General features: G+C 40.7%; 1 protein-coding gene across 1 annotated transcript; it reads left to right on the top strand.

Moving 5' to 3' along the window:
- The first annotated feature begins 7,913 nt into the window (after positions 1–7,913).
- LOC147905602 (sugar transport protein 7-like) lies at positions 7,914–10,269 on the top strand. Its single transcript, XM_087380843.1, has 4 exons — positions 7,914–8,071; positions 8,146–8,465; positions 8,586–9,212; positions 9,341–10,269. Exons 1-4 carry the CDS (start codon positions 7,933–7,935, stop codon positions 9,761–9,763), a joined length of 1,509 nt encoding a protein of 502 aa, XP_087236969.1. The 5' UTR covers positions 7,914–7,932; the 3' UTR covers positions 9,764–10,269.
- The last annotated feature ends 3,446 nt before the right edge of the window (positions 10,270–13,715 follow it).

Raw genomic sequence — 13,715 nt, 5'->3', positions numbered from 1 at the left:
CATCATCCTGCCTGCAACACTTTTTTGGTAGTTAACTCTCCTTGGAAATGTCCTCCTGATGGACTTGAGTGAGCTTCGTGCAAATTGATTGTGTGGTATAACCCATCTACAAGAACTCCATCTACACACTAATGATAAAGGTGTCCACCAATTAAAGTGTATTTCCAAGCGTTCAAGGCTAGTTTTCTGCACTTGTCATGAGGCTAGTATATCAAGAAATGTACCCTTAGAGAAATAATCCATCAACTCAGCATATTCATGCTCACAATAGTCAACTACAAAGAGTTCAACTTCTAGAAGTTTAGTAGTAGCTCCCTAGCAGGTGTAGGAAGTCTTAATAAGAAGTTAGCTCCTACATGGGTTTTCCTAGGTTTATGAATAATTTTAAAGTTCAACTCTTCAAGAAGAAGCACCCAATGCACAAGGAGTCCTTGAATAATAGTCTTATTGATTAGATAAAGTAATGCCTGATGGTCCACATAAAACACTAAAGGATTGCTGAGTAAATAATTTCTTAATCTTTGCACACTGAATATCATACCCAAAGCTTCTCTCTTGGTGGTACTATAGTTGGACTCAGTAGGCATCTATAGCAGACTAGCATAATATAGTGGGGATAATCTAGTCGACCATTTGGCTGGCCAAAATAATGCATAAAGCATACCTAGAAGCATTTACAGGCAAATGGAAAATAACATCCCACCTGGTTGCCTTAAAATGGCGTCTACCCTTGGGTGCTGCAGTCCACCCCTTTTTTTTTCCTCTGTCAAGATAAAGTTTTTTTTGGTGATGGAATTTCACCACACATTAGAAGGGTATGCTAGTGGCCATTTACATCTTCATTTTAAATAAATTTTCTTGGGAGGAAAATTGTACTATAAAACATTTCATGGAAACAAAAAGAATTGCTTTACATGCCTTTAACAAAAAAGATTTCCTTGAACTTTTGGAAGAGAGAGAGAGAGAGAGAGAGAGAGACAGAGATAGAGAGAGAGTATATTAATGTCCATAGGAGAGCAACAGGTCTATGGGATAGCAAAAAAACCATCTAGTACATCTGCTTTAGGGAGGGAACATGGTAGCTCCCAGGGAGTGCAAAAGCAACCCCAATTATTTAGAGCACTTACATAATAGTTTGAAAGAGTAATCAACCATACATTAGTTTTAGATGGAGAGTCTTTTGGTTTTGGATTTAAACTCTTTGATTAGTGCTATGCCTTCACGAAAAACTACCCATTTTCCATCCTTCCTAGTAGCCCTGACTTTAGCTAATTCCATTGCCTTATTCTTCAATTGAGCTCATGTAAGTTCCTCAGATATCCATACCTTGGTCCCTTTCAATTTGCAAGATTGTCAAAGGAGCTTGATCTGTAAATCTCGTGACTTAAGTGTAAGGATAGCATGTCCTCTGGAGTGCTGGATATTAGTTGCTCCCTCATCATCATCATCATCATCATCATTAACCTTCCATTCAATAGTAGGCATGGCTGCTTTGACATGTGCTAAAGTCTCACTCAAAGAGTCATCATCTTTGAACCATGCTTCAAGGAGGCCCCCCACCCTAATCTTCAATGCACTATCACGTTTGGCTTTGTGTTCTTTGATCTCTTCTTGGATATCAATCTTGTTTGCCTTTGTGTCAAACTCGTCAATAACTTCTTTCTTGATTGATTGTACTTTAGTATGAACCATATTGGATCGCCCAAGGGCGAGACGGCAATCCACTCCTTTTTTAAAATTTGTCAAGATAATTTTTTTTGGGGATGCACTTGCACTATAGATTACAAGAGTATGCTAGTGGCCGTTTACATCAAGAAAATATCGTGAGAGAGAAAAATTGTATAAAATAATACATAGAAACACAAACAACTACTTCAGACATGCCTTTAACAAGAATGATTATCATTGCTTCCAAAAATTTGGTAACATCGTGTAAAATAGATAGTGTATATATAGCTCAGGATGTTTTCAATGATGGATCACTTTTGATTCGACCATCAAGAGCTATATCCTTGTCTATAATGGTCACCCTCTTTGCATATATACAGCAAAAATTTTCATCTTCCAAAAATATAGTGACCAGTTGCACTTTTGTAGCCTCTTGCAATGTTGCCAAGGCAACACTTTGTATTCTTGCATTATACATGTATTCTTGCAAAATCTCTTTCACCAAAAAGGAAAAAGGAGCTTTAGGCATAAGCGATTCGACACTCTTCTCACACCTCTTGATTTCTAAGAGTGCTCTCCTCCACGGTTTCATTCAATATTTGCTTCTACTACTACCACCTCTACCATTGCCACCGCTATTGCCACCATGACCGTCGCCGCCACTGCTAGGGTGACCACCTCCTAATTTCTTTTCTCATTCTTTCTTTCTCTTTGACTTTCTTGTGTGGGATGTTGGCTTGGAAATTTGTGGGCTACTAGCTTGGACTTGCTTGTGGGTAATCAAAAGTCTCTTTCTTCCTTGGGCCCATTTCATTGAGCCATTCCAACCTCATGATGTGTGTTTTAAAATGTGCACCTTGTGCTCTATGATGCAAAATTTCCATAGCTTGCGTACTCCAAACATTCAATGAACATACTTTTTAATAAACCATGAACGATGGGTGTAAAGAATGTGTTGCACCCAACATAAAAACAAGCGCCAAATATGCTTTTTTCAATGCACACTAAAATTTGTAATAACTTTTCCATCTTCTCTCCATCTTGCACATGTTTCAAGCCCTTATTCATATGTATAATGCTGACTCACTCTATCTTTTGTCTGTTCACTACTTCACACTTATCTAACTTGATATAACAAACACTAGTTTTCCATTGCAATTTGCAAAAGCACAATAGCAAATCTGTCAAGCCTATGCACAATTTCTTGTTGAAATGATGCCTCTAGGAAAACATGAGATCAATACCCAAATTATTATACTCATCTCCTACCTTCATGTTGTAGAAATGGAAACTTGCAACTCGTACCTTATGTACATCCCAAGAACACATTGTTGTTCTCAGTGTACTCAAATGCAGGTAAATTTTTGGAGTACCACCATGGTGTCCAAAATGTCCAAAAAAGAACCCAACATATCTTGCACAATAGAATTAGACCTTTTTCTTGCTTTCATAGCATGCTTAGGTCTTAGCAACGTTGGATTCTTTAGACCATGGCAATGAAGTGCATTATAACAGATATTATAAATGGTCAAGTAGCCTTGCCTGCTAATTTCAACAGTATCATAGGCATACACCACTCTTGGTTGGTCGACTATGTTGCCTAGATCATGGACCACCTCTTACAATATTGCAAGGGACAATGCACATCATCTGGGACCTTGAAGAATAGAAATGAATTCCTTTGTTTTTATGGCACTTTTCATAGCATAAAGTTTTTTGCAACTGTTCTTTCCAACATCACTAATAAAATTCATGAAAAATACTTTATGAACACAAATTCAACATAATGGAACAAATTAATGTAAAAAACAAAAAGTACATTCAATAGTACAATGAAAAAAATGGTTTATAATATAAACTGTATGGCTTGCACTATCCATCCATGCTCTTGTTGCCATTGCACTGACAAGTTGTGGCATACTTGGGTGTAATCTCAATGTGTAGGATGTATTTGTGCTTCATGTTGGTGATATCTTGCACTGGAGACTGATAGGATATGAAATTTACAAAATACTAACAAGATGAGAGGAAAATGGATTTGGATATGAAGATTGGTTTGGGTCAATGGATATGGGTTAGAGAGTGGTTTCTACTCAATGTGGGGGATGAGCATTGGTTTAGGTCAATAGGTATAGATTTTTGGATGGTATCCAAGCTTAAAGGTTAGAGGAAAATGGTTGCGGGTCGAAAAATGGTTTTGGTCAAAAGTTTGGGAGGATTTCCAAGCTATTTAGACTTTTTTCAAAAATTTAAATTTTTGGGTGAGGTGGCATACGTGAGACACTTTCTTGGGATAGGGACCCTCCAAGAGAGAGCTAAGAGGAGCATGTTTTGGGAAATGGGAAGTTGTACTTTTTGGGGGACAACGGCTCACCCCCATGCCTAGGGAAGTGCAATTTGTAAGATCTTTGGCACCCATTCTTTGCTTGCTTAGCCCTTAATCCATTTCCTAATCCATTCCTTATGAGGCCCTTTTTGATCCCAAATCTCCCCTAATGAAAATTTCACAGCCAATTAGCAAGATAACCAATTTAGGAAGTGCCTTGCCAATTTTCTCCATGACACTATTGTCTCTGTCATAGATTTTGCAGAAAATTACTCATTTTAAGAACAAGATGAGATACAAAGTGCTCACTAGTACAACAACCAGATATCAATCTAGTGCATATCATGTACAATCATTTGCTTGTTTCTTGTACAGCTGATGCAAATATGCTTTGTTAACTCAGAGTCCAAGTCAGTGCACTGTGCAATGCACATACCCTTTCTACATTTTGGATGATAGGGAACAAGACACCTTATTTGTGCAGCATGGTTTTCTATTGCATTAGGAATGGCTAAAAAATGATGATCCCCATGTACAAGAAAATATTGGGTGTGGTTGGATGGTGCTTCCTGTAAGAAAATAATACAACGTCTCTGCTCAACAGATAACAGGATCTCGTATGCAAGAGAGAAAACAGATAGTATGGAGAATCAAAAATTTGATTACTGTAGATCTGATACAATAGATGGCGCTGCCTCCCAACCATGCGCTCCTGTGAAAGAAGCTTTGATGGCAAGCTGGAAATAGTAGAGGACGGAGGCTGGATGCTAAGGAATCACGGTTGCTATAGCCAGTGATGAAATGGGCTTCACGAGCTCGCTCTTATATAGCCACTAGTCGTAGTCGGTTAGACCCAATTGGGTGACCGACCCAGTCCGCCCAAAACGGTTGACTGGGGGTCAGTCCCGAAATAGGCCACCGACCACATTAATATAAATAATACTACTATCGCAGTCGTTGTCACAAGCAATTGATGCACAAGGAAACACATTTTCCTTAGTTTTAGGTATAAATGCAGGCATCACTAAAATAGTTCCAAGAACTAGCATGGTGGTTGCAAGGAAATACATTTTTCTTGGTTTAGGATTAACTGCAACTTACAGTAAAATAGAACCAGTGTGGTGGCTACACCGGGAAATACATTTCCCTTGGTTTTAGGATTAACTACAAGTAGCACTAAAATAGTTCCAAGAACTAGTGTGGTGGTTGGAAGGAAATACATTTTCCTTGGTTAATGATCAATTGCAACCCCCACTAAGATAGAACCAACACAGTGGTTGCACAAGGAAATACATTTTCCTTGGTTTAGAATTAACTTTAAAACGAAGGAAAAGGATTAAATTTTGAACAAAAGAAGATGTTTAACTTCGTGCAACCACTGCATTAAAATAGAACCAGCATATTTGTTGCAAGGAAATATATTTTTCTTGGTTTAGAATTAATTGCAATGAACACTAAAATAGAACCAGCGCGCTTGTTGCACAAGGAAATGTTTTTTTCTTCATTTAGGATTAACTTCTAACCACTTGTTTTAAAATCGATCTGAAATATATGAATAATTGTGGGACTCCAAATTGGGTCTCACGTGACCCAACCAATTAACGTAAACACATTTTCTTTGGTTTAATTAGGAGTAGCTACAACCACCTCCAAGAACTAGCGTAGTGGTCGCACCAAGCCAATGTCAGTGTAGTGGTCGCAAATCTAGATCAATGCTGGAGAGCTGCATGTAGATGATAGGTGGCAAGTTGCGGGTAGATGACATGACAAATTGTGGATAGTCTAATGTACAAAGATATAGCATAGAGACTGTACGAAGGAAGGCAGGACATCTCATGTAGTGACATGTGTTCATCTCTGTGGTGTTCAGAACAATAAGTTTTAATAGATTGCGTCTCATTATTATTCCAGTAAGGCAATCATTACATTGGAAAATTTTATGGTGAGAGAGCGAGTCCACCTGAAATTCAAACTATCGCCCACCAATGCATTGCATTGTGGCCCCAAACTTGTCCCTACACCCAATTGTGCATTGAGCCCCCTCCTCCTTCTCACTGTTGTTCACCCCTCCTCAACCCTAAACCCCATTCATAGTATGTGAAGGAGACTAGCTCTCCACTCCTCAACCCTACTATGCTTTCTCATGAGGTCTTTCTAAAGCCTAGGACCCTAGTTAGCTTTCTTAACCCTACCATCCTTCTAAACTCTGGAACCCTTTGCTAAACCCTTTGACTACTTTGGAGGTGAGAATTCCCTCAATCCTTGTGATCATTACTTCTTTCTCATTTGACCATGAACTTGAATTGCTTTTGACACTACACCTCTCACCAAAATATGACCCTAGAACCTGTGCTACATTTGTGAACTCTTATGCTACAATGAGCAATGACATGACTGTAGACGACCAACATCCTTAAAACTTGGAAATGAGAGGAATAGTGGCAACACACACACACACACACGCATGCACCCAGAGAGAGAGAGAGAGAGAGAGAGAGAGAGAGAGAGAGAGAGAGAGACGCACGCACACACACAGAGGGGAGAGAGAGAGAGAAGAAGAGAGAGAGAGAGAGAGAGAGAGAGAGAGAGAGAGAGAGAGAGAGAGAGAGAGAGAGAGAGAGAGAATAGGTAAGTATCCAAGGTTGTCTCTAAGGTATTGTGGACCATTCACACATAAATACATTTCCTCATGTTGATTGGTTTTGATCGAATCTCTTTGAATAAGACACTTTTTGTAGATAATAAATATGTATGTTGATTGAGGCTTTCAAATATAATACCAAGATGTCAACCAGAAATGACATTGGGTTTGACGATCATAAGCTTTTTCAATAAAAGGAGGTTCTAGCCCATTTTGACCATTGACACAATAGTTGAGAACTATCATGATACCATAAATAATTATTCTTTCTTATTTATGAGAGGAGGGCAAGTGGAAGTGTGTTGAGCTCTCCCTCCATAAGGTGTGTGGTTATATTATTTAACAATACTTTATATATAAATGGATATATATATGATATGTATGTTTATTTATATTCATATTTGATATTATACTTACATGGTTGAGATTTTTATGTAAATTGTTTCAATTTAGATATATATTCATTTGTACAATGTCATAAGTAGCATGTTCTCTCATTTTTTGCTATGTGCATGTACTTCATTATGAGGGAATTATCAAAGGTTAAATGTGCCAAGGGCATAGTGCCTATAGAGAAGGTACTGCCAAAACGAAATAGAAAGTTAAACATGATCACACCTGGTTAAAAGGAGCATATCAAATCCTTAGTTCTCATGGTCCCAATGATATTAAGATTTGTGGGCCCTTTGTACTGTGTGGTGAATAGATGTGTGCGTCCATAAAATTCATAAATGAATGCAATATACATGAAGAATGCATATTCGCTCACTTAAAATTTATGATTCTAATATCATTACCATGCACACGTTCAAGTCTCCCTAATTGTTGGAAAAGTTGTCGTATACATTACTAGCACTAAGTATATACATTACTAGTTACTTAGTGCTGTACAAGAGAAAGTGACAAAGGGAACCTAGAGGCCTCAAGAGTCAAAAAGGGAGATCGGATAGCTTGGACTCTTATGAAGCATCTTGGCTTAATGATTTCGGGAGTCACATTCGAGATATGAGAACCCAAGTCATGGATGTTCAATAGGAGTCGTCTCTCTCCATTTGAGGTAGATGTAGGTGCTTGGCCATTTGAGGGTGGCGTTGGGACCCACCTCCGTGAAGTGAACTAGGGACCCACCTCCTTGAAGTGAACTAGGGAGCAACCGGGGCAAGCAAAAAGTGGAAGGGATGTGTGAATCTAATTGGAAGGTGTGAACCTTGTGAGTGACTTTTAGAGACTAGAAATGCAAACCAGCACGCAACCTCTATAATTCTCTTTGGACAAGAAGCTCCTGCCCATAGAAGCCATGGCGGGGGGCGCCTTCTTCCTTGCTTCCTCCAAGCGCGACTACCATTACACTCGCCATGCTACCCTTTACGTAATTCTCGCTTGCATCACAGCCGCCACCGGTGGACTCATCTTTGGCTTCGATCTCGGAATCTCAGGTCCGCTTCCGACTTCCAATAATCGAAATATACAAGTTTTGCGCGGATTGTATTTAACCATTTGACGCTTCCAGGGGGCGTTACCGCCATGGATGACTTCCTTCTCAAATTCTTTCCCAAGGTTTATCGCCAGCGACACTCAGCCAAGACCGACAACTATTGCAAGTTTAACAGTCAAGTCCTCACGGCATTCACGTCCTCGCTCTATCTAGCGGGATTAGTTACCTCGTTATTTGCAGCGACCTTTACGAGCAAGTATGGAAGGAGAGCTTCTATCATGACGGGAGGGATTTGTTTCGTTGTTGGGTCCGTCCTCAACGGTGCTGCTCAGGACCTGGCAATGCTACTGTTGGGACGTATCGTACTGGGAATCGGCCTCGGCTTTACAAATCAAGTTCGGCATCTTGAGCTTTAACTTCCCTATGAAATTTATAAGTATGGATTGCTTGCTGCTTCCTTTTGAGAGAAAACGTAAGAAAGAGAAACGAAGCTTAGATTGAATCGTGCCCTGCAGTCTGTGCCTTTGTACCTGTCGGAAGTTGCTCCCCACAGGTTACGAGGTGGACTCAATGGAATGAACCAAGTGGCTCTAAGTTTTGGCGTTTTCACGGCTTTCCTTGTGAATTACGGGACTTCGAATATTGTTCCCTGGGGCTGGAGGATTTCCCTCGGTTCGACCATCATTCCTTCAACTGTCATCGTGATAGGAGCCCTTTTCTTGCCTGATTCACCCAGCAGTCTTATCCAACGAGGCTATCTTGACAAGGGCCGTGCCATTTTGGAGAAGATGCGGGGAACATTAGATGTGCAAGAGGAATTTGATGATCTGGTAGAGGCTAGCGAGATTTGCAAACAAGTGAAGCATCCATGGCGTAACATATTCGAGCGCAGATACCGTCCCGAGCTGGTCATGGCGTTTGCCATCCCCTTCTTTCAACAGTTCACAGGAATCAATATTATCACGTTCTATGCTCCTGTGCTCTTCCAGACACTCGGGCTAGGTGCAAGTACATCTCTGTATTCTGCAGTGATCCTGGGGGGAGCTGCGCTAGGGGCTGCTACGGCTGCCTCTTTGGTGGTGGACAGGTTGGGGCGCAGGGCGCTCTTGTTCAACGGAAGTCTTGTGATGGTGATAACTCTGGTAAATCAGTGCTGTCCGATATTAGATTGGCTCCCACTATCTGATCAGACTAGCCTACAAAATTCAGCGTGCATGCATTGCAGCCATAGCGATCGTACGCTTACATAAGCATGACTGCTTGCTTTCAGATAATAACCGCAGCGATACTGCACCTGAAGCTGGGAGCGCACAACGAACTGCCGAAACAGGACGCGATCGTGGTGGTGATAACGGTGTGCATATACGTAGCAGCGTTCGGGTGGTCGTGGGGGCCGGTGGGAGTGCTGGTGCCAAGCGAGATCTTCCCACTAGAGATAAGATCTGCGGGGCAGAGCATCAACGTCTGTGTGATATTCTTCTTCATATTTGCGGGGGCGCAGTTGTTTTTGGCGATGCTATGCAAGATGAAGGCGGAACTGTTCGTCTTCTTCGCAGCGTGGCAAGTGATGGCGGCCCTGTTCGTGTATGTGCTATTGCCAGAGACGAAGAAGGTGCCCATGGAAGCCATAGCCCAGCTTTGGAAGCTCCACCCTGTGTGGAGCCGGTTCTCTTCACCACCACCTACTCAATAATTAATACCGTATACGGTATACGATGTATGTTCAGAATCTGTAGTTAATACAGAGACTTCGGTCAGAATACGGAATAGCATTATCTTTGGGCACAGTAAATCAATTGTAGGTTTTAGCTCCGGAAGCCGCGAGTGGTAGGGCTTCCTGCCTACTTGGCCACCGACCTTGCTTCGATTCCTGCTTCCAGACTAGAGCCAGGGCAGGGTGCCCCTCGATAGTCTCAAAATGGGTCACCTCTCTTATAATTCAGAGGAAAGTTAAAGTTCCCAGGTCGCTCGTACCGACAATTGACAATGGCCATCCTCCCTACCTAGTAACCACAGTCATGCTTTATGTCAAATTCGCCTTGAAAGAGCACTTGTTGTCTATCTTCTCTATATTTAAAAAAAAAGAAAAGGAAAGTTCACCACATAGAGAGCACACCACAATATTTAGCACATACTTTCTTACATTGCCTCGTGCTTTTTGATACAAACTCTTTCTCATGACATTGCATTGCCACCAAGTAAGCCCTTTTGTTGCCATTGTTGGTAAAAACTCACATCACGCATTCCATCGATGAGCTTGACAAGTTAACCTATTGGTAAGAAAATGTGAGTGTAATAATCAACCAATTCTAAAGCAAGAGTACCTTAGTACCAAATCCTTGACTACTTGCATTGTCAGTTATTTATATATGAAATTATGAATATGAAAAATTGTATTCAAATTGGTTTATCATAGAAAAGCCTTTCAAGTGATTAGGGGAATATGTTGTAGTGATTATTTCATGCTTTATGTATTTAACAACTTTAAATTGACTTTTTATGCCATTCATTAGATGTATTAACAAGTGTTTAAGCATTTTTTGTTCAAAGTGATGCACTAATTTGCTTATACTTTGTGGAGGGAACTTTTACTATGAATAGTGACTGTCACAAGTAAAAGATATGATCATATTTTATACAAACGCTCAAAGATTAGACCAATAATACTTTGTCCTTCATGATTTTCAAGCCTTGTAGTTTGCCTCTAATCGATCTCAACTGAGTCTACTTTGAGATTAAGTGTGGGTACCCCATATGTATGCAAAATCTAAACACAGATGTGTTAATTGACATGTAATCTTGGAATTTGGGACTTTAAAGTGTAGTACCATTTGCATTTTTTAAAAGGCTTGGCAATTGTCATTCCTTATTACTTAACAATCTACTTTAACAGCATAAGATAACCAATGGAGGCATAACAAACAAGACATGTCATACTTATGCAACCCCCCCCCCCCCCCGGCACCCGCCTCTCTCTCTCTCTCTCATCTTATCTTTTGTACAAATGCGTAATTTACACCAAACGTACTTTGTATGTATGTGCGTCTATGTGTGTGCATGTGTACATGCATGCATGAGTGTGTCATGTGGATGCATGCTACATACATATACACATAGATGTGTGTGTGTGCACGTGTGTGCACGCATGTGTGCATACTGCCAAGAAAACTTATCATCTTCTACTCGCCTAGCCATGGATTCATGAGTGTGGGCTTTTATTTAACATCTTGACAAACCTCTTGCTTTGTGGAAGGATTGTCTTAGCTATATTTGGAATAATAAGCTCCCTCTCAGACATAGGCCTTTCTTATAGCATTGTTTGGTGGGCATACTACTAGTGGGTTCTTTCTTAGCTTCTAGGCATATAGCTTCCTTAGCTTGCCCATCTTCTTTACATCCTAGGGAGACAATACGACATCTTCTTTGGACTTGCTCATTCACCCATGATTTTCTTCCCAAATTGGGAACTTATCTTTATGATCGATTTCCTAGTATCTCTTTTGGTGGTAGTTTAAGTTATTTGGGAGATATGCCTCTACATCAAACTATGTTCAGTTCTTCAGTTGGTGTTGTTATTGGGCACTACAGTCTTTATATCATGTTTATAACACTTAGTTGTATGGACACTCCTCTATGGATATTTATCGTTTCTTCCATCCCTCGCATCGCTCCCTCCATGATGCACATTTCATGGGAGATTTTCCTCCGGCCTAGCTAGAAGTATTGTTCCACTATTTGTAGTTTTGGAGTACAAGCTGCTCTTCAATGGAGAAGCTTTTTTCGACCTTCTTCTAGTTTGAGTAGTACTTGTTCCACTTTTGGATAGCTATAAATATACATCCTTCTTAATGAAAGGTTCTTTTACACAAAAATGTGTGTGTGCAAGTGCATGTGTCTCCCCCTCTTGCTTTCTCTCTAGCCTCTCCCTCCTTCGCACCCCTCTCCCTCCCTTCACCTCTCCCTCTATGTCTCTCTCTCCCTGCTCACCACAAATCAAACACATCCCCTACCTCCCTCCACTAAACCATGCGAGGAATGTTCTTGACAAAATCAACTCGAATGTGCCGACTAATTTTCTTAATCACCTCTTATGCCCCCATTAATCAGCTTATGAATGGGTTAATTTTTTCTATTCGCGAGACGACTAATATTGATTCTTTTTTTCCAGCATCGTGGGGACCTATTCTACTCCTACCTTGCCCTTGTTAAGCACCCTTCTTGTCACTAGCATGCTTCTCCTCACTTTGCAATGCACATAACATCCCACCATTATAGATATTAGTGAGATCGAATTGATGGACGATGACGCTCTTTAGAAATCTCCCATAATTTTGGCCAATGGCTGCGAGAAATGAATCTCCATGGTGATGATAATAAAGTTTAGCACTTACATATTTTACTCTTCTCTAATTTTTCAAGTTTTCAAATGGACCTTGGGTCGATTTGTATGGTCAAAGTTTTGCAATATTTGGTCCCATTGTTGTCATGACCTCATATTCTCAGTATTCAATGTGGATCGATTTGCATGGTCACAATTTTGCAATCTTTGGTCCCAATGTTATTATGACCTCATATCCTTAGTGTATTCAATGTGTGTGTGTGTGTGTGTGTGTTAAATATAAAACCTTTTAACAACATGGCACACGAAGCTCAAATAAGGGTGGATAAAAATTATTTATTATATGGGTGTCCATAAAGCAAAAGTTGGTTTAAAAGTGTTGAATCCGTTAGGTAGTCCAAGCTCCGAGGTCAGGGTCCAATTACGAGCATGTGTAAAAAGTATGTAAGAGATTATTTGGCAAGGAATGCTAATAATGTTTAAGCAAAAAAATATTTGCAAAAGAAAGTAAGAGCCAGTGAAGTCTTGACAAGCATCTAATTTACGAAAGAGGAGAATCTGCATACATGCCACCATCTAACAAGAAAACATGGTAAGATCTAGCTTAACTTTGGTTGGGAAGATAGGTGTCATAAATTCCCCTCCCTTGTTATCGAGGTCACAATAAACTAGAAGCTTAACCACAAACTTAAACAACTCGATATAGAACTATGGATCGTGCGTAACCGTAGGTTTGGTGCGCATACGCAGTCATATTGTGGTATAGACTTGCAGTCAGCCTTGTAGAAGCACCAGAGTACTAGATAACAAACTCATAGGGTAATAAGTGCAACCCTTGCCCACGAAAGCTTGTGGCGACTTCATCAGAATCAGCCACAAGAGGTATGCGAGTAGTGGGATGGCTTGAGAACAACTTCACAACATTGCAGTGAGGAGCTGCTATGAGCACAACATGGGCTTTAGAGTGGAGGTAGGTACTAGGTAGGGAGATAGAAGTTAGTTCACATGGGCGGGAGGGAAAACTGATAGGTAGACTAAGGCATTAACAGTGAGACGATGGTAAAGAGGTGGGAAGCAGGGCCATTTAAATAGAAGGGAGTGTGATCAGTCGAGGGGTAGGGCCAATAGATAGCTAAGGAGTGTGGTCAGTTAGGGGGGTCGGGCCAACGATAGCTAGGGAGGTTAGATGTTGGGGCCGTGTGTGGGGTGTGTACAAGACGAGGGAGGAGTAATCGAGTCATTAGAGTAAGGGAGGGGAAGAGATTAGTCAGGGGGTTGGTTTGGGTTGGGTTAGGGAAGGGTTGAC

The sequence above is a fragment of the Dipteris shenzhenensis genome, chromosome 1, assembly GCF_047967505.1.
Source record: "Dipteris shenzhenensis isolate YYH24624 ecotype China chromosome 1, Dip_SZ_1.0, whole genome shotgun sequence".
In the NCBI taxonomy this organism is placed as follows: domain Eukaryota; kingdom Viridiplantae; phylum Streptophyta; class Polypodiopsida; order Gleicheniales; family Dipteridaceae; genus Dipteris; species Dipteris shenzhenensis.
The sequence above is the reverse complement of the archived record's forward strand: the minus strand, read 5'-3'. Positions and strand labels throughout refer to the sequence as shown.